At 41.4% G+C, this 19,906-nt stretch overlaps 1 protein-coding gene across 1 annotated transcript in view; it reads right to left on the reverse strand.

Annotated features, from left to right (window-relative positions):
* The window catches only part of LOC126253700 (WD repeat-containing protein 91), a 231,609-nt gene that overhangs the window by 152,347 nt on the left and 59,356 nt on the right, over positions 1 to 19,906 (reverse strand). Inside the window, exons 3-6 of the mRNA XM_049955227.1 lie at positions 18,155 to 18,295; positions 17,921 to 18,036; positions 2,493 to 2,686; positions 1,785 to 1,897 (exon numbers count right to left, since the gene is read on the reverse strand). Of these exons, the coding sequence (XP_049811184.1) occupies positions 1,785 to 1,897; positions 2,493 to 2,686; positions 17,921 to 18,036; positions 18,155 to 18,295 (564 nt within the window). The remainder of the gene's footprint in view (positions 1 to 1,784; positions 1,898 to 2,492; positions 2,687 to 17,920; positions 18,037 to 18,154; positions 18,296 to 19,906) is intronic.

Genomic DNA, 19,906 nt, shown 5'->3' on the forward strand with positions numbered 1-19,906 from the left:
GTGTACAGGAGTGTGGCCCGAAGCAGTTTTTGTGCCTGAAAGGCGCTCTCAGTTTCGAGTAATAAGGTACCGTTACGCAACCTGGTACAAGATTTGACAGATCCGGCTATGGCATCGACGCCCTTCTGGATAACGAAAGGGTTGACAGAGGAAAAATCCTTTCCGTCCTCAGATCGAGAAACGACGAGGAACTGTGGGGCAGGCGGTAGTACTTTTGTCACTGGTAGCTGGTCAAGTTTCCGTTTTTGGGCAGAAGTCGAGAGAGATGGAGTGAAATCCATTGCGGAGGAATCCCCCACGATTGCCAGCGTCTCCGATGGCGCGCTCCTTCCTTGTGGGGACCCTCTCAGAGGGCACTCCCGCCTTAGGTGAATGTTTACACCTCAGGTCACACCTCCCGAGAAACAGACGGAGGGACCAATAGGCATGGTCAGAAGGTATCAGCTCAGGCAATCACCCCTCCCCGGGCCTGGCCTTTACCAGAGGGTACGCACGTGCCTTACATGTCTACCCAGGGCGGGGAATTACGCGTTACCCCGTCACCGGCTACGCGTGCGAACACGTGGGTCGGCCTTCAGGCGCGCACAGGGAGGAAGGAAGAAGAGGAAGAAGGGGAGAGAGAGGAGAGAGAGAGAGAGAGAGAGAGAGAGAGAGAGAGAGAGAGAGAGGACAGACTGTCTCAAACGCCGAGGCAGAGACCAGAGAAGGCAAGGAGAAGAAGGCAATGAGAAGGCAAGGAGAAGAAGGCAATGAGAAGGCAAGGAGAAGAAGGCAATGAGAAGGCAAGGAGAAGAAGGCAATGAGAAGGCAAGGAGATTTTGCAGGGGAAAGAGTAAGGAAGAGAGTGAGGTGGAGAAGAGCAAAGAAAGGAACCAACCAAAGGAAGGAAGAAACGAGAAGTGAAAAAGCAAAATGAACGCAAATAGAGGTCGTGGAACCGTCCGTCTCCGGACGCAGGCGCTAACTACCCCCTTGAGGGGGAGGGACTCCTTTTAGTCGCCTCTTACGACAGGCAGGAATACCTCGGGCCTATTCTAATCCCCGGACCCGCAGGGGGGATATCAGGGGATGGTGCTATTATTTATAGTGTCAGTTAAGTGCAAGCATGTTTCATACAATTTATGTTTCACTTCATGGTTTTTTGTCTACTGTTTTCTTATTTCACTTGCAGACTGGCATTTTTGAGCTAATGACTTTGCTCTTTGAGATGCATGTGAACTTTTCTGATAATTACATCACCATATTTAGATAACAGGTTATTAAATTTACAGTGTTTAGTATTGAAATGAATTGCATCTTTTTGTCCCTCATCTCAAATACTTCGGAGCAATGTATGGAGTACAATTCATGTACCGTAATATAAATTACTTTGCAACCACAAGAAGTCACATCATCAATCACTCTTTCAGTATTATGTTCACCAATAAAATAGAAGAAACATTTGCAACCATAATACGTTTAATGTAGCTTGTAGTTTAAACAATGATGTTCACAGATAATAAACAGAAGTAATAAAGTTGTACAAAAAAATAAGATATTCATGCACAAAATTTCCAAGTAATGTTCAATTTTGTATGATCATTTAGCATAAAATAATTAATAACTATTTAGTAAATGTTGTCAGGGTTTTAATAACGGATACAAATGTTCACAGCCTAATTTTACACTCTAGTTTGAACTGAATGTTGTCACACTTGTAATTTAAAAAGTTTTATTTATAGCAGTGTGAAATTATCTTGTTTTAGACTACTTGCACTGTCATTAAAACAATATATTTTATGTACCTGCCTGGGAACTCTTTCTGTTCAGAATTGGACTTGCAGGCAAACCACTTCCAATATTGCGAATAAGATTCTTAAGAGTTTTACTTTGGCTCTCTCCTGAGTTCAGTGTTTCTCTGGAATTAAAGTGTTTCAGATATTAAAACAGTAATTTCTGAAACATCATTTATATAATATAAATCCTCTAATACACTGTGTTGCATATGATGCAATAGAAAAATATATCACAAAACTGATCACAAAATTTTGTAATGTTTCTAGTTCTGCACATTCACAAAGACATCTTTATTTATCTGATAAATATGATGAAATATGTCTGCAAAATTTTGCTCTGATTTTCAATTATTTGACATTTATTCTGGATATACAATGACTAAGAGCAGTCCTGTGCTATCCCAACCACTAGAGAGAGAGAGAGAGAGAGAGAGAGAGAGAGAGAAGATGGGAGGGACAGAGAAGAGGGGGGGTCGAACGGATATATATATATATATATATATATATATATATATATATATATATATATATATATATATATATATATTACAACAACAGAATTCACCTGGTGAAAGTTCTGTTACGGTATTATTAAAATTATATGTTGTTTTACCTTTAACAATCTTTAGTCACTAACCATTGTAAGGAAAGGAAGAACTTTAATTTTTCAGTGATTTATTCTCAAAAGATTGAACATCTAAAAATATTATAACTCACTGTGCAATGATGTAAAAATCATCCATGAGTTCTGTAGGCTGTACTCCTTCTATCAGTGATGGACCATCTGATGGGGTGGCTTTTGTGTTATCAATCTGTGCAAGTTTATGTCTCAGCATGTCATTTTCTTCCTGCAGACGACGCATTCTAGCAGCATCCTCTTCGTAGTTTGCAAGTGTAGGAAGGGGCATACACTGCACAGGAAGACAGGACTATTAAAAACACAAGTTAAACATTATTTCAAATTTAAATTACAGTCACCAGGCAATATTAATTTATCTTTGACACAAACACATTTTTTAATCTGCAGCACATATACGTCATGCAGAATGGCAATAAATGCACATGCAACAGAAATTAATCTTCCGATTATGTCCAAATAAACTTTTTCACTTACTGTGACAGTATGGCGTGAAACAATAACTGAGTTCCAAGCGCAGGGACGAAACAATTTACATTTTTTGTAACTGTGGAGGTTTATCTCATGGGGATTTTTATTAATTATGAAAAGTATTTCCCATGTAAGTAACAGGGATTTGCTTTCCTAGAATCTAAATAATCATGGAAAATGTGGTTAATAAAGTATACATATAATTTATATCTATAATTACCCATGTCAATTCACTTTCTATTTTATTTTTAGCAAAATTCTACACCTGAGTATACTGTACCACACAGAAACACAGACTTTGATGAGAGAGTATATTTGCTTATTAGCATTGGAAACTAACATTCATAGAAAAAAAACCTCTGCAAAAATAAGTTTTGTGACATGCCTGAGCTGCCGGAGTTTGCGATTGTGTGTGTGTGTGTGTGTGTGTGTGTGTGTGTGTGTGTGTGAGGTATGCTTGTTTGCATGAATGACTTAAGTGTGTTTCTCTTCTTCTGATGAAGACTGTGGCCAAAAGTTTAAATGTAAGTGTCATTTAATTGTGCCTGTCTGCAACTTAACATGCCATCTTTATACTAAGGAGCAATCTATTTGAAACTTCCTGGCAGATTAAAACTGTGTACCGGACCGAGACTCAAACTCAGGACCTTTGCCTTTCACAGGCAAGTACTCTACCAGCTGAGTTACCAAAGCATGACTCACGACCCGTCCTCACAGCTTTACTTCTGCCAGTACCTCGTATCCTACCTTCCAAACTTCACAGAAGCTCTTCTGCAAACCTTGCAGGACTAGCACTCCTGGAAGAAAGGATATTGCGGAGACATGGCTTAGCCACAGCCTAGAGGATGTTTCCAGAATGAGATTTTCACTCTGCAGCGGAGTGTGTACTAATATGCAACTTCCTGGCGGTTTAAAACTGTGTACCAGACCAAGACTCAAACTTGGGACCTTTGCCTTTGATGGGCAAGTACTCTACCAACTGAGCTACCCAAGCACGACTCACGACCTGTCCTCACAACTTTAATTCTGCCAGTACTTCATCCCCTATTTTCCAAACTTCACAGAAGCTCTTCTGCGAACCTTGCAGAACTAGCGCTCCTGGAAGAAAGGGGTGAAAATTTCATTCTAGAAACAACCCCAAGGCTGTGGCTAAGCCATGTCTCCACAATATCATTTCTTCCAGGAGTGCTAGTTTTGCAAGGTTCGCAGAAGAGCTTCTGTGAAGTTTGGAAGGTAGGAGACAAGGTACTGGCAGAATTAAAGTTGTGAGGATGGGTTGTGAGTCACGCTTGTGCAGCTTAGTTGGTAGAGCACTAGCCCACGAAAGGCAAAGGTCCTAAGCTCGAGTCTCGGTCCGGCACACATTTTTAATCTGCCAGGAAGTTTCATATCAGTGCACACTATGCTGCAGAGTGAAAATCTCATTCCGGAAGCAATCTATCTTTTCCTACATTACTGATATAGCTGAATTAAATCAGGCACTTCTGAGAGAATAAGAACTTGAAACAAGACATTAAAAGCAGTTGATGAGTTTTGCTGTTTGGGCTGTACATTACTGATTATGGTCAAAGTATGGAATATATATGTATTGCAGACTGGCAGTAGCAAGAAAAACATTCTGGGGACAAAAGGGGGGAGTTTGTTAACAATTAGTATAAGTTTAAGTTTAAAGAAGTCTTTTCTGACAGTATTTGTCTGATGTGTAACTTTATATGAACGTGAAACGTGGACAATAGTCAGAATCAAATCCATGATTTTGGGTCAAAGACAGGGTGTGTGTGTGTGGGGGGGGGGGGGGGGGCAGGAGCAATCACTGTGCCATTCCCAAATCCTCTAGAGTAAATGAAGCTTCTCCTTAATCTGTTATTATACCAACTGCAATAGTGAGAAAATTTTCGAGAGTGTTAAGTCCGAAAGCTATGCAGCAAACTTGTTTCTTTTGAGGTTAAGATACAACAGATGTAGCTCTTGGGATTGGGGGGGGGGGGGGGGAGGTAGATCAAGTAACAAATTAGGAAATACTGAATACAATTAGGGAAAAAGAAATTCATGGCACAACTTGACTAAAAAAAAGTGTTCAGTTGATAGAACAAATCCTGAGGCACCCAGGAGTTGTCGATCTGGTAACAGAAGGAATTGTAGCAGGAGAGCAAGGGTTGATTATGTTACCAAGTTGAAATGGATGTAGGCTGTGGCAGTTATGCACATAGCATTGAAAGCTGCATCAAAACAATGCTCAGATTGAGGAGCATAATACCAAAAACAACAACAACACGTAAGAGCAGTTACTAGTACCAAAACTAGTGTCCAGTGTCCAGATATTCAGAGGTGACACGGGACTCAAAGTGAGGGTTGCAAAGCAATAGCAGAAATAATGAAGTCTGTCTTCAAATTTTCCTTTACAAAAGAAACTCAGGAAGAATCACCACAGTTTAACCTTGCACCACTAAGAAGATAAATGATACAGATATTAATATCAGTGGTGTTGGGAAACAGGTGAAACCAGTAAAACTGACAAAAACTCCAGGGCCTGATGGAATCTCTATCAGATTTATGCAAAATTTTAACGATAATATACTGTAAATCCATCAAACAAAATGTTGTGACCAGTGATTGGAAGAAAGCACAAGTCACAATCATCTGCAAGGAGTGATCAACAAAATGAATTGTTCAATATCATTGACATCTATCTTTTGTAGAATCTCAGAATATATACTAATTGATCAAAAGTGTAAAGGTGCCCACATGTAATGCAGAACTGATCACTAGGTGTCGTAAGAGGTGGACTCACTAGTATAAAAGTAGGCTGGGAGTAATCTGTTGTCAGTAGAGAATTGGTAACAGCAGAAGCAGGACAGCTCAGCGATTTCGAATGTGGATTAGTAATTGGATGTCATCTAAGTAACAAATTCATCAGGAACGTTTCAATCCTCCTAAAGCTGCCGAAGTCAACTGTCGGTGATGTGACTGCGAAGTGTAAATGCGAAGGAATAACTGCAGCAAACCGAGACCAGGGAGACCTCAAGTACAGATAGAGAAGGCCTGCTGGACTTTGGGGAGGGTGACTGTAAAAAACTGCATGAAATCAGTGGAAGGAATTACTTGCGAAATGCAAAGTGCTGCAGCAGTCCAGCTAACACACTGACTGTGCACAGGAAGTTAAGAAGAATGGGGCACATTGATCAAGCAGCTCCTCAAAAGGCACAAATTTCTGTAGTCTGTGCTAAGTGACACTCAAGGTGATGTAAAGAGTAATGACACTGGACAGTGGAAGAATGATAACAAGCAATCATCAAGCTAGACCCTGTGGCAATCTGATGGAATGGTTTCAGTCTAGAGAATGTTACCTACCATTATGCGTAGTGGCAACAGCGAAGTACAGAAGAGCGGTATCAAGGTGTGGGGGTGTTCTTTCTGGTTAGGGTGTGGTGCACTGACTGCATTTAAGGAAATGCTAAACGTTGAAGGACATGGACACATTTTATAGCATTGTGTGCTGTGTACAGTCAATAACAGTTCAGAGGTGTTGATTTGATCAGCATGATGATGCACCACATAATAAAGCAGCAACTATGAGGCAACGGATTGTGGACAATAACATTCCTGAAATGGATTGGCCTGCACACCACCCAATCTGAATCCAATGAACACATTCAGGGTGAGTTAGATGTCGACTTTGCGCCACATCCCAGCATCTAACATCACCTTATTTGGTTTTGTCTCTCGAGACATAACGGGCTGAGATTCCTCCGTATACTTCAGACACCTCATTGAAAGTGTCCCAGGCAGAGTTCACGCTGTCATATAGGTGAAGGATGGACACACACCACACTAATGACCACTAGTAAGTGTCCAGATATTTTGGATCAGATAGTGTGTTCTGAGCTCCAATGTAATGAGCTATTAGATCAGAATCACTTCCATGCCGAATAGTACGATTCCAAAAACATTGATCACATCAAACAAAACCTGCCTTTTTCTCTTGTGATATCCTGAAAGCGATGGATCGTGGCAGTCAGACAGACAAAGTAAATCTCAACTTATGAAAAACATTTCACTCATTACACACTTATGCTTGTCATTGAAATTATGATCATATAGTATATCAAGCAAAATTTGTGACTGCACTGAGGACTTCTTGGTCAGGAGGATGCAGTATATTTGTCTCTGATGGAGAGTTATCACAGACGTGCAATTAACTTCACATGAGTCCTAGGAAATAGCATTTGGACACCTCCTGTTCATGTTGTGTATTAACCACCCAGCAGGCAATGTTCATAGTAAACTCAGACTTTTTGCAGATGAGGCAGTTGTCTATAATGAAGCACTGTCAGAAAGAAGCTGCACAAATATTCAATCAGATCTTGAAAAGATTTCAAAATACTGCAAAGACTGGCAACTTACTTTAAATGTTCAGAAAAGTAAAACTGTGCACTCTGCAAAATGAGGAATAAATTGCATCATATGACTGCAATAACGACAAGCCACAGTTGGAATCACTCAATTCAAACAAGTCCTGGGTATAATAATTTGTAGTGATACGAAATGGAACGATCACATAGGTTCGGTCATGGATAAACCAGGTGGCAGTCTTTGGTTTATAGGTAGAATACTACAGAAATTCTATCAGTCTACAAATGAGACTGCTTAGAAAATACTCGTGTGACCCTTTCTAGAATACTGTCCAAGTGTGCGGGGCACGTACCAAATAGGACTGACAAGTGATATATATTGTTTACAAAGAAGTGGAACACAAATGGCAACAGGTTTGTTTGATCCATGGAAGAGTTTCACAGAGACACAGAAAGAAACTCAACTGGCAGACACTTGTAGACAGATGCAAACCAACCTCATGAAATCCTACTTAGAAAGTTTCAAGAACCAACTTCAAGCATCGTTTCTAGGAATACAACAACTCACTAGATGTTGCTTCCATAGGGATCATGAAAACAAGATTAGTGTTTCAGCCATCATTTTTGTTGTGACTTGGCAAGACAGCCAAGCCACTACGAGGTGAAGCCGAAAGGCACGCGTTTAAGCTCACGCAGGCTGGCGTGAGGTCTGGAACAGGACACGGAAATGAACTAGCAAAAACAGGACGTAGCTGTGGAATACTTAACTTTAATCCATAATTGGTGAACATCAGTCTGACGGTAAATGCATCACAAGATAAATAGCAAATGATAATGGCGCCTTGCTAGGTCGTAGCAAATGACGTAGCTGAAGGCTATGCTAACTATCGTCTCGGCAAATGAGAGCGTAATTTGTCAGTGAACCATCGCTAGCAAAGTCTGCTGTACAACTGGGGCGAGTGCTAGGACGTCTCTCTAGACCTTCCGTGTGGCGGCGCTCAGTCTGCAATCACTGACAGTGGCGACACGCGAGTCCGGCGTATACTACCGGACCGTGGCCGATTTAAAGGCTACCACCTAGCAAGTGTGGTGTCTGGCGGTGACACCACAATTTTTCTCCACATTTGATACATCAATGGCACAAAAACAAGCCCAGATAACTGACAATGGAAAGCACCCTCTGCCATGCACTTCAAAGTGGTTTTCTGAGTACAGACTTGAACAAAGCAATCTTCGTATAGTTATGCACACTTTTAAAGCTTTGAATCTCTCCTCTAAGCACTCATGTTTCGCCACACTGTACCTTACGTCAGTCTCATTTTTTTGTATGACTGTATTCTCTTTTGTGTGCTTCATTTTTTATATTTTCTCCATTTAACAATTAAACTTTATATTTCCTGCCTTTATCAAAGAATTTCTATTGAACCTTGTCACTCAGCTAAGTTGTTCCTCACCTTCCTTCATTGTTTCATCTCTCAAAGCTACCCATTCATGTTTCATTGTATTTCATGTGTCTATTTCTGCAGTCTAATGCTAACTCTGAAACACTCCACAACTTCCAATTGTTTCAACTTATTCTAGTACCATCATCTTAAATTCCACATTTCTGCAATTTCATTAGCTTTAGTTTCCCGCCGGCCGAAGTGGCCGTGCGGTTAAAGGCGCTGCAGTCTGGAACCGCAAGACCGCTACGGTCGCAGGTTCGAATCCTGCCTCGGGCATGGATGTTTGTGATGTCCTTAGGTTAGTTAGGTTTAACTAGTTCTAAGTTCTAGGGGACTAATGACCTCAGAAGTTGAGTCCCATAGTGCTCAGAGCCATTTGAACCATTTTTTTTTTAGTTTCCCAATCATAACCAGTAAATTATGGCCAACAGCAAGCTCTGCTAGAAGAGAAATTCTGCAGCTTGCAATCTGGTTTATAAATACCTGTCTTACCACTATGTAATGTATCTGATGTTTTCTTGTGTCGCCAGTTCCCTTCCCCATATACAACCCACTTTCATTATTTGAAGCTCAGTGTATGCAATGATTATATTGTGGTCTGTGCAAAATACTACCACGAGATTCTTCTTTCACTGCTTTCATCAACCCACATACTCCTACTGTGTCCCTTCTCTTTCTTTTCCTACTTTTTTCTTATTTTCAGCCCAGTCAATGTCTTATGATTAATAATCTGGGATAACTCATGGCCCAAAAGTGTTCAGGGGTTCAAAGTTTGATTTGTTTTGTTTTGTTTTCGGGAACAAAAACAACTAGAGTCATAAAGTACTCATGTCAGAACCAAAGAACATGAAAACGAAAAAGGAGTTAAAAGTGACTAAATGTTAAGCCCAGTTGATGGAAGGAAAGACAGCTAAAAGCAAGGACTTGGAAAAAGGTCCATAAAATACACCATAAAGACAATGGAGGCCCTGAACTAAAGATAGAATGTCCTTTACCACATTGCTACAATGGACAAAAATGCAGTCAACAGCTCATGTGTCATTTGCTAAAACGGCTGATAACTCAGATGACAAACATAAATGAGAATGTAAGTGTTAAAAAAAGGGCATTCTGTCAGGAAATGGCAAACCATCACAGGCTGAGGGCAACGAGCACAAAGTGGTGTGGGATCTCCGCTAAACAAATGGCAATGGCTAAAAAGACAGCACCCAATATGCAATCTAGCTAAAATGGTCTCGCGGTGAGAGGGCCGAGAGGAGGTCAGCCGGTCCACTGGGAGAGGTTTAATTCCCCAGAGCTTGTTCCCACGAAGGGAAGCCCAGTGTCGATGTTAAAGTGACACCACCTGGTGACAGTTGGCAGCACAGAGATCATCGGAGGGAACGGAAGAACTAGCGGGCCGAGGAGCGAGGGCTGCAGCCTCAGCAGCAGGGTCAGCAACCTCGTTCCCCATCACATCCACATAAACATGACAATGGCTCCATCAAGAGTGAGCAAGTGATATCTTTCCTGGACTTACTGCACTAAGGGATGGACGGTGTACAGCACACAGAGACTCTGAAGGGCACTGAGAGAGTCGGAGTAGATGACACGGTTGAAAAGCCTGTTTCGCAGGATGTACTGCGTCGCCTGATACAGGGCGAAGAGCTCCACTGTAAATACTAAGCAGCGTTCCGGAAGCCAATACCAAAAATCATTGATGCCAAACACAAAGCCACACCAACCACCACATCATCCCGAGGGCCATCAGTGTACATAAAGTACTATTGCGAAGTTCCGTGCGAAGGTTGAGAAACTTCCGGCGATAGAGCAAGTCTGGAGTAGTGTCCTTAGGAAGCGAATGAAGTCCAACGTGAAAACAGGTCGCCACACGAAGCCGAGGTGGTAAATGGTTCACACCCATTGGGAAAGAGGCAGGAAGCGTGAAAATACGCTGCCAAAGCAATAGCCAAAGTGAACTACATTAAGTAACAGAGAAGAAGGATGTGCTCCATATTGGCGGTCAAAGGAGTCATTGAAGAAGGAGGCATAGGATGGGTGGCCACGCACGGCGGACAAATGGCATGCCTACCTGCGGAGGAGAAAATCATGGCAGTATGACAGCATTAGTTCGGCAGCTTCTGAATACGGACCTTCAACTGCATTAGTGTAAAAGGCACCAGTGGCCAAACAGATGGCATAATGGTGGATTGTATTGAAACAGTACAAGATGGATGGACGTGCAGATGCATAAATGAAACATCCACAGTCTAGTTTTGAATGGAAAAGGGACCAGTACAAATGGAGTAGGGTGGTCCGATCCGCTCCCCAGGAAGCACCGTTGAGGACACATAGGACACTGAGGGACCGCATGCAGCAGGTGGCCAGGTAAGACATGAGGGAGGACCAAGATAGTTTCCTAATGACCATGAGCCCCAGGAATTTCATAGTTTGAACAAATGGAAGAGCAAAAGGCCCAAGGTGTAAAAACAGTGGAAGAAATCAATTCCACCAGCAGAAATTGATACAAATCGTTTTTTCAGTGGAAAAGCGAAAGCCATTGTCAATGCTCCATGGGTAAAGGTGATTGAGACAACGCTGAAGACGCCAATGAAGGAGACGAGTCCGTGAAGAACTGCAATAGATGGGAAAATTGTCAACAAAAAGGAACCGGAAATGCCTGGTGGGAGACAGGTCACAATAGAGTTAACGGCGATAGCAAAGAGGATGATGCTCAGATCTGAAGGCTGGGGAACACCGTTTTCCTGGATAAAGGTGTCTGACAAGGCAGAACTGATACGCACCGTGAAAAGTCAGTCTTTTAAAAATTCCTGAAGAAAACGAGGCATGCGACATCGGAAGCCCCGTGTGTACAAAGATGGAGGAAACCAGTCCTCCAGCAGGTGTCGTGCACTTTCTGCAAATCGAAAAACACAGCCGCAGTCTGGTATTTCCACAGAAAACTATTCATGACCTGGGTTGACAAGGTGACAAGATGGTCAACTTCAGAATGGCGCACTCGAAATCCACATTAAACAGCAGTTAGTAAATTTCAAGACTAAAGCCACCATACCAGCTGGGCGTGAATCATATGTTCCATCAGCTTGCAAACAGCTGGTGAGAGAAATGGGGTGGTAGTTAGAAGAAAAGTGTTTGTCCTTACTGGGATGAGGAGCGGGTATGACAGTGGCTTCACACCAGCATCTGGGGAACGTGCCCTCTGCCCAGATGTACGAAGGAGGAAGAGCTTGCCTGCAAGAGGAAGGTTCAGCAACATCTGGACGTGAACATCGTCTGGCCCTGGAGTGGAAAACTGGGATAAAGTGAGAGCATGATCTAGCTTCTTCGCAGTAAAGGGGGCATTGTAGCACTCACGATTCTGAGAAGAGAAGGGTATTGCCCGACACTCCCCCACTTGTTTCCAATGGAGAAAGGCAGGGTGGCAGTGGGTAGAACTCGAAATCTCCACAAAGTGGCACCCCGAGGTGCTGGAGGTAGCAACAGGGTACACTATGACACTGTCTGCTATGGTCAGGATGGAAATTTGGGAATGGGTGTTGGTCGCAGAGAGCCGTCAGAGGTCGGCCCAAATAACGGAAAGGAATTGGAACTGTTAGAAGAACTAGTAAACGAAATCAAGTTAGCTCTTTTTGCTATCCCGAAGAATGTGATGACACTGCGAGTGCAACTGTTTATAATGAATGCAGTTTGCATCGTACGATGACAAGTAAAAACGTGGTGAGCATGTCTCCACACACGAATTGCATCTTGGCAAGCCTCAGTCGACCAAGGGACTGGGTCACTGAGCAGTGAAGATGAAGTGCCAGGACTGGAATGTTCTGCAGCAGTAGGGATAATGTTGGTAAGGTATTCCATCTGGTCATCACAACTGGAGAAATGTTGTTCTTTGAAGGTCACCAGGGAAGAGTAAAACCTAGAGTCAGCCTTAGAAAGCTGTCATTTGAGTGTGCACATAGGTGAGGTCTGAGTCAGCAAATGGATAGCACACGGGAAATGATCACTTGAGTACATGTCAGAGGGAACGGACCACTTGAGACGACAGGCAAGCTGGGCAGTGCAGAAGGAGATGGACCAAATAGGAATAGGTGTGCATGGAGCCTGAAAGGAATGTGGGTGCTCCTGTGTTAGGGGAAACGAGGTGAAGTTGACTGAGAATATCAGCCAAGAGGGTACCTCCTGGACACGTTCTGGGAGAACCCCAAAGGGGATGGTGCACATTAAAGTCACTGAGCAGCAGAAAGGGGTGAGGGAGTTGCCCAATAAGCTGGAGGAATTCTGCCCTGATGACACTGAATGATGGAGGGATGCAAACGGTACAAAGGGAAAAGGTGAAATACTACAACAGCTTGAAGCTGGGTAGTCAGCAACACGGTTTGACTACGAACATTATCCCACAGAAGCAGGATGACTCCCCCACGAGCCGGAATGCCATCATCGGGGTGAAGGTCAAAGCAGACCGCAAAGAAATGCAAGAGGTCAAAGCGGTGGTGAGGATGCGATTTTGTTTCCTGGAGCACGACTCATGACTCTTCCTCACAGCTTCAATTCTGTCAGTACCTTGTCTCCTATCTTCCAACCTTCACAGCAGCTAGGAATGAGATTTTCACTGTGCAGCAGAGTGGGCGCTGATATGAAACTTATGAAACTTCCTGGCAAATTAAAACTGTGTGCCAGACCAAGACTCGAACTCAGGACTTTTGCCTTTTGTGGATAAGTGCTCTACCATCTGAGCTACCCAAGCACGACTCACGCCCCACAGAACTAGCACTCCTAGAAGAAAGGAGTGAAAATCTCAGTCTGGAAACATCCCCCAGGCTGTGGCTAAGCCATGTCTCTGCAATATCCTTTCTTCCAGGAGTGCGAGTTTTGCAAGGTTTGCAGAAGAGCTACTGTGACGTTTGGAAGGTAGGAGATGAGGTACTGGCAGAATTGAATCTTTGAGGACGGGGTGTGAGTTGTGCTTAGGTACCTCAGATGGTAGAGCACTTCCCCTCGAAAGGCAAAGGTCCTGAGTTCGAGTCTCAGTCCGGCACACGGTTTTAATCTGCCAGGAAGTTTCATAACAGACATGTTCCTCAAGGGAGGGAAAAAAGAATAGCAAGAGGACAGACATGCAGCACGGAAGGGAAAAGATCGTGGTAGTCAAGCACGATCCTGCCAAAGTGCCGTGAGCCATATGGGGGGAGGTTCCAAAGTATAATGGGAAAGCCTCTACTGGGACTGTACGGGTCTTCGAATAATGTTAACTGGTAATGCACTGCTCATACAATGTAGGTATCTACATAGTCCTGATGCAGCACACACCTTCAACTTGGCATATACAGGAGTTGGACAAAAGTGGGAGAAATGCTTGCTTGAACATAAATGCAGACACTAGCCAAGCCTGCAGCTTGGGGTGTTGTATTTGACCACAAGTGGCACCTGCGTAATGTCTGAAATAAGTTGATAGTATCAGTCGTGGTTATAACAATGTTCTGCATAGCTGTGTGTCCATTATGTCAGAGCTAAGTGAATTCGATTGTGGACAAATTTTTGGTGCACGTATCGTGGGTGCTTCCATAAACAAGGAAGCTGCAGTGTTTGGTGTTTCAAGAGGCACTGTATATCGAAGATTTATACCGCACACACGGGAAGAGGGAAAACATAATCCAGTAAGTCACAACGCAAGTGAAAGAATGTGATGAGTGATCATGACAGACGGTCATTGCAGAAGACTGTGATGAAAAATAAGAGGGTGAAGCTGCAAAAGTCACTGCAGAACTAAATGTCACACTCGTGAACCCTGACAGCAACAAACAACATGAACGAAGCTTGATAAGCAGGTTAACTGCAGGGTGAACTGGAATTCCAAAACCACTAGTCAGTGATGCAAATACCCATAACAGAAAAATGTGGTGTCAAAGCCATAAAATCTGGGCTATAGAGCAATGGAAGAAAGTCATTCAGTCAGATGACTGTTTCCAACTTCTGGCCAGTGTCCCAACAGTGAAATACGGCGGGGATTCAGTGATGATTTTGGCAGCCATATCGTGGTATTCCATGGGCCCATTGGTTATTCTGCACGTCTGCATTACAGCCAAGGATTATGTGATCATTTTGGCTGATCACTTCCATCTCACAGTACATTGTTTGTTCCCCAGTAGTGACACACTGTTGCAAGATGAGAAGACCCCTGTTCACAAAGCTCACATCACCCATGACAGGTTTTGTGCACACGAGGATGAACTGTCACATCTCCCCTGGCCACCACAGCACCCAGATCTTAATATTATTAAGCCTTCGTGGTCTACTTCAGAGAGAAGGGTGCATTATCACTATCAACCTCTGTCATTGACAACTGAACTTGCTACTATTTTGCAGGAAGAGTGGTATAAGGTTCCCTTGGAAACCATACAGTACCTGAATTTATCAATTCTGATATGACTGGAAGCTGTTTTCAATACCAACAGGTTTACTACACCATATCAGGCATTGTAATGTGTTGTATTTTCGTGTTTCCATTTTTTGTCCCTCCCCTGTATAAACATAACTGTTTTCTCCATCAGTATTTTTATAGTACAACTGGTGAGACAAGAGGTTTTAAAAATGGTCTTAACAAAACTTATGGATGAAAGAGGTCTTATCACGACCAATAGAATTAAGCTGGAGGGCACTACAAACCTTAGGTAAGAAATTTAGTTTTCTACATTTATCAATAGAAACACTCACAGAACCTTAATAACTATAGTTTATGTTTGAGACTAGTGAACAATTAAATATGTCAAAGCATATCATTAAGGGGCTCCGTAAAGGCTCAAAATCATGAAAAGTTCAGTTTTTACTTTTTTGCATTTTCTGAATCTGCAGACTATTACCTTTTAATAGATATATAATTTATTCAATTCCGAAGACTACAACTATTTTTAAATTTTTTTTGAAATGTGTTCTACATGGGCGTGACCCACTGTGGCGCTGTTAAACTGCTGTCAAATGGTGTTATTATTAACATCCGTGTTCATCAGGTACATTTTAGTGATGTGAGATAAAGTATGTGCTGTGGCTAACCTGTGATGGTTCAATATATATCGCTGGTGTGATTGTCGATTGTTTCATGTTTATTTACTCTGTCGTTATCTCGAAAATATTCGTAATTAATTCTGTTTCTTGAGTCTCTGTTTTGTTGAAGTATAATAATGAGTAAAAGTAAAGTTATTAGAAATCCTCTGAAGGCTTTTAAGAAAAGGAGAAATGTTGGAAAGCCAAAGGTGCAAGGTATTTAGAAATATGGGAATGAAGATAGGTTCTAACATGGTACGAGCGATGCTTGCTTTAGACAAGGAACGCCTTCGGGCTGCAGACAGGGCTGTAAAGAGTCTAGAAATACAAGCAAGAGTAAACAGGAGGAGGAACAAGAGGAAGCTGGAGGAGAAGTTTGCACAGGATGAAGATAATCCATCCTATGGACCTGGAATGCACTAAAAAGTTAATCCAATCTTTGTCGCTCGATTCCCAAAACTTTTATTTTCTCATACTAATTACATGTTTTCTAAGGTTCTTCCAAACATATTTGTTTCAAACTTTCAGTAAATGTTACACAGTACCTTCTGCATAATTTAACACAGCCTTTTTCCAAAAAACTGTATATTTTTGAATATATAAATAAAAAATTGCAAAAAAAATGTTGTGAATTTTTATTACAATTGAAAAAAAATCATCTTTAATAACTGAACTAAAATTTTGTAAAATCCCTGTGTTAAGTTGTAGCCCATATTCCAATAAATAATCTGTAAAAAGTTCAACTTCCTACCTCAAATACTTTGTGAGGAAAGATGTAATTTATAACCGTTATTTTAACATTGCAAGTATAGGGCGTTCCGGAGCCCCTTAAAGTTTCCACAGCTATAACAAAAAATTCATTCATATATACTTGCACTCTCAGCCAATCACAGGTGTGAAACATCTTGTACACTGGAAGTAGCATATGGACAATTCTCAGTATCCAGGATGCAAAATCGCGCTAAACAATCATGTTGCTGTCAACCGTGCCATGATAGTGACATTGCCAGGTGAATATTCTCAAAGATGTCTCCAAATGCTCAGTATTGCAGAAACATATTTTAATATTAGAGAGTGATATTATGACCAGACTGTATGGGGTGCATGTGAAGAAATTAACAACTGCACTCTCAGTTTTGATACTGAACAGCATTAATGTAAAGGAAATATGACACGCACTCAATAAGCAACTGAGATCAGAGCTCAGATGACATTGATAAACTTTTTGATTTTGTTATATTTGTAAATAGCACATGACAATGCAATTCATGACAGCTTGCTCTATGGAATACTTTTGTTTAGATGACTTTTTAAAGTAGGTATGTTGTCTGTATTTAGTTCAAATTAACAGAAAGACACAAAATTCATCCATACCTGGCACAGAGATACCTCTCTAAAATTATTTAACAAGCGCACTATATGCTATTGGATGAACAGCAGTTAAAAGTGTATAAAATGGCAAACACCAAAGGCACAGCAAAAGAAGGAGTATGACACATTTTACATGAATAATTAACAATGAGAAAATTTTGTACAAACTGATGCAAATTTATTGAACTCTAGCCAATAATGAATATCTTTGCAATTTTCATACTGAAGATTTCAGCAGATTTTGTGCACTAAATTGTTGCTGGAGGATACTGATCCATTACTTCATGTCAGGAACAAAGTAGCAATCAAAACAGTGGATGGAAGCTCGTGGCTTTGTTACAAAAGCTAAAGCTTTAAAGTCTATTGCAAATTGCAGAAAGTTAAAGGATAAAATAACTGGTGGATTTATTAAGTCCTCTGGAACAAATGGATGATCCAATACATGAGAAGATGACTGGGTGATATGTAAATAAATGAGAATAAAAAAAGTATCACACAATACACCTGACCACAAAGATGTTTCGGACTGGGGGGGGGGGGGGGGGGGAAACAGGAAATTTGAAATACTAATGGTTGAAATAACCAGCCTAATTGCCATGTTTGGTACCCTCAGATTTCCACCTAAAGCCACAGCTGAAAATTAGGGTCTTGAAAATGTTTCGTATCCAAATATGAGATGAAAGCAGACCAGTCTTTCACTGCCAAGTCATGAACTTTTTATCCTTCCTTCATACAGCATCTGTAGATGAAGGTTAATGATGTGGAAATACTGGCCAATTGCAGCTACAATTGCACTTTTCTTATTGATAGACAATAAAGCTTACCTTTTCTTACCTGAAAAATCATTGCAAGGAAATTGTGTAAGGATACAAAGAGAGTATCCTGCCACTGGCGTGTAAAATGAACAGCAAAGGTGGGGTTTTCCTCTGGACATTTAATGAATGGCAACACTGCGAAGGAAGAAAGATTTAAAAATTATATTACACAGGGGAGTACACAAAAATACATATACTGTTACGGAGTAGGTTCACAAGAGAGAAAAAGCAATAACATGAATCTAGTACTTACTAAACCATTCTTTCCACTCAGACTGACTACTGAGTTCAGGAGTCATTTTCGCGAAAAAGTCCGTAACTTTCTCAGGTTTGTTATTAGTGACAGCATTCACAAGGTACAATTTCAGTACAGCATTCTCCATTTTTTTAACAGCTGCAAATACAAAAAATGAAAAATTGGTTGGATTAGTTGATAATCAAACAATGAAAACTCAAATGTTGTGTGAAACTTATCATGTGTCAGGGGCAAAACTTAAGCAAGAAAGTCACGAGGAAGGCTGCTAAATAGCGAAAATGATACACCTAACACATCAACAGTGGTCTTTACTTCATACGTCATATACAATTTATGTCTGAAAATCAGGTTCAGAATGACAATTGTTCCTAATATAACACAAAGGATATACATATATGTAAATAACCAAAGGCACTCAGAATGGGTGATATGGTCGTCACCACCACCACCACCACCACCACCACCACTATTACTGTAAGGTGTATCTGAAAAATAAAATCCCCTTACTCTCTCTCTCTCTCTCTCTCTCTCTCTCTCTCACACACACACACACACACACACACACACACACACACACACACACACACACACACACACACGTGCCAACTTTTATTGACAGTTTTTGTTTCCTAGAAACCTACTTCACCTTTCCATATAATCATTGTCCTGATCTATGCACATTTCACAAAGCTGCATTAGTTGCTTCATCTGATCTGTCTAGAAGGTCTCAACCTGAGAAATGAACCAGCTGACAACAGTGGTCTTTAGCTCTTTGTGGCCTTCAACCTGTCACTGAAGGTGAAGTCGGAACCTGAGGAGTTTTCCCTTATTGTGAGTTGACTTTAAGTGATCGACATATTGCAAGACACCAAGTTTTTACTCGTTCCCGTGTAATAACGGTTAGCTTCTTTTCCGAATTTCCCCGTCGCCATCTTGTTTTCTCTTGATGTTGTAGTCCTGTTATGCAGTGCCACATATTTAACTGCGGACATCGTTTCCGAATGTAGGGTGGGCGAGGGCTATGAGAGAACTTCTACATTTAAATAATTCGGTACAAAATCACAAAACACTGTTTCCATAATTCTTCTACATTCAAATAAGTTATAAACTCACAACAAGTGATAATTAGCACAGCTGAAAGACCCAAGTCGAAACAAAGTACCAGGAGAAGACAACATTATGTCAGAACTATTGATAGCCTTGAAAAAGCCAGTCATGACAAAACTCTTCCATCTGGTGTGCTAGATGTATGAGACTGGTGAAATACCCTCAGACTTCAAGAAGGATGTAATAATTCCAATTCCAAAGAAAGAAAGTACTGACAGATGTGAATATTAACAAACTATCAGTTTAATAAATCATCACTGAAAAATACTAACAAGAATTCCTTACAGAAGAACAGAAAAAACTGGTAACCTCGGGGGCGACCAGTTTGGATTCTGGAGAAATGTAGGAATATGTGAGGCAATACTGACACTGCAACTTATCTTAGAAGATAGGTTATGGAAAGGCAAAACTAGGTTTATAGCATTTGTAAACTTAGAGAAAGCTTTCGACAATGTTGACTGGCACACTCTCTTGGCTTTCTGTATTGGCTGGCAAGCAGTTTTGGTCTCCACCTAGTATAAAATTTGTGATATCCAATCTTTTCTGGACATCTGTGTAAATAGTGCTGAATCAACTGTCACCCATTACTTACATCACAGTCTTCAGTACACCTGACGCACAATTTCATCAGTCTGAACACTG

Source organism: Schistocerca nitens, chromosome 4 (assembly GCF_023898315.1).
Source record: "Schistocerca nitens isolate TAMUIC-IGC-003100 chromosome 4, iqSchNite1.1, whole genome shotgun sequence".
Lineage (NCBI taxonomy): Eukaryota > Metazoa > Arthropoda > Insecta > Orthoptera > Acrididae > Schistocerca > Schistocerca nitens.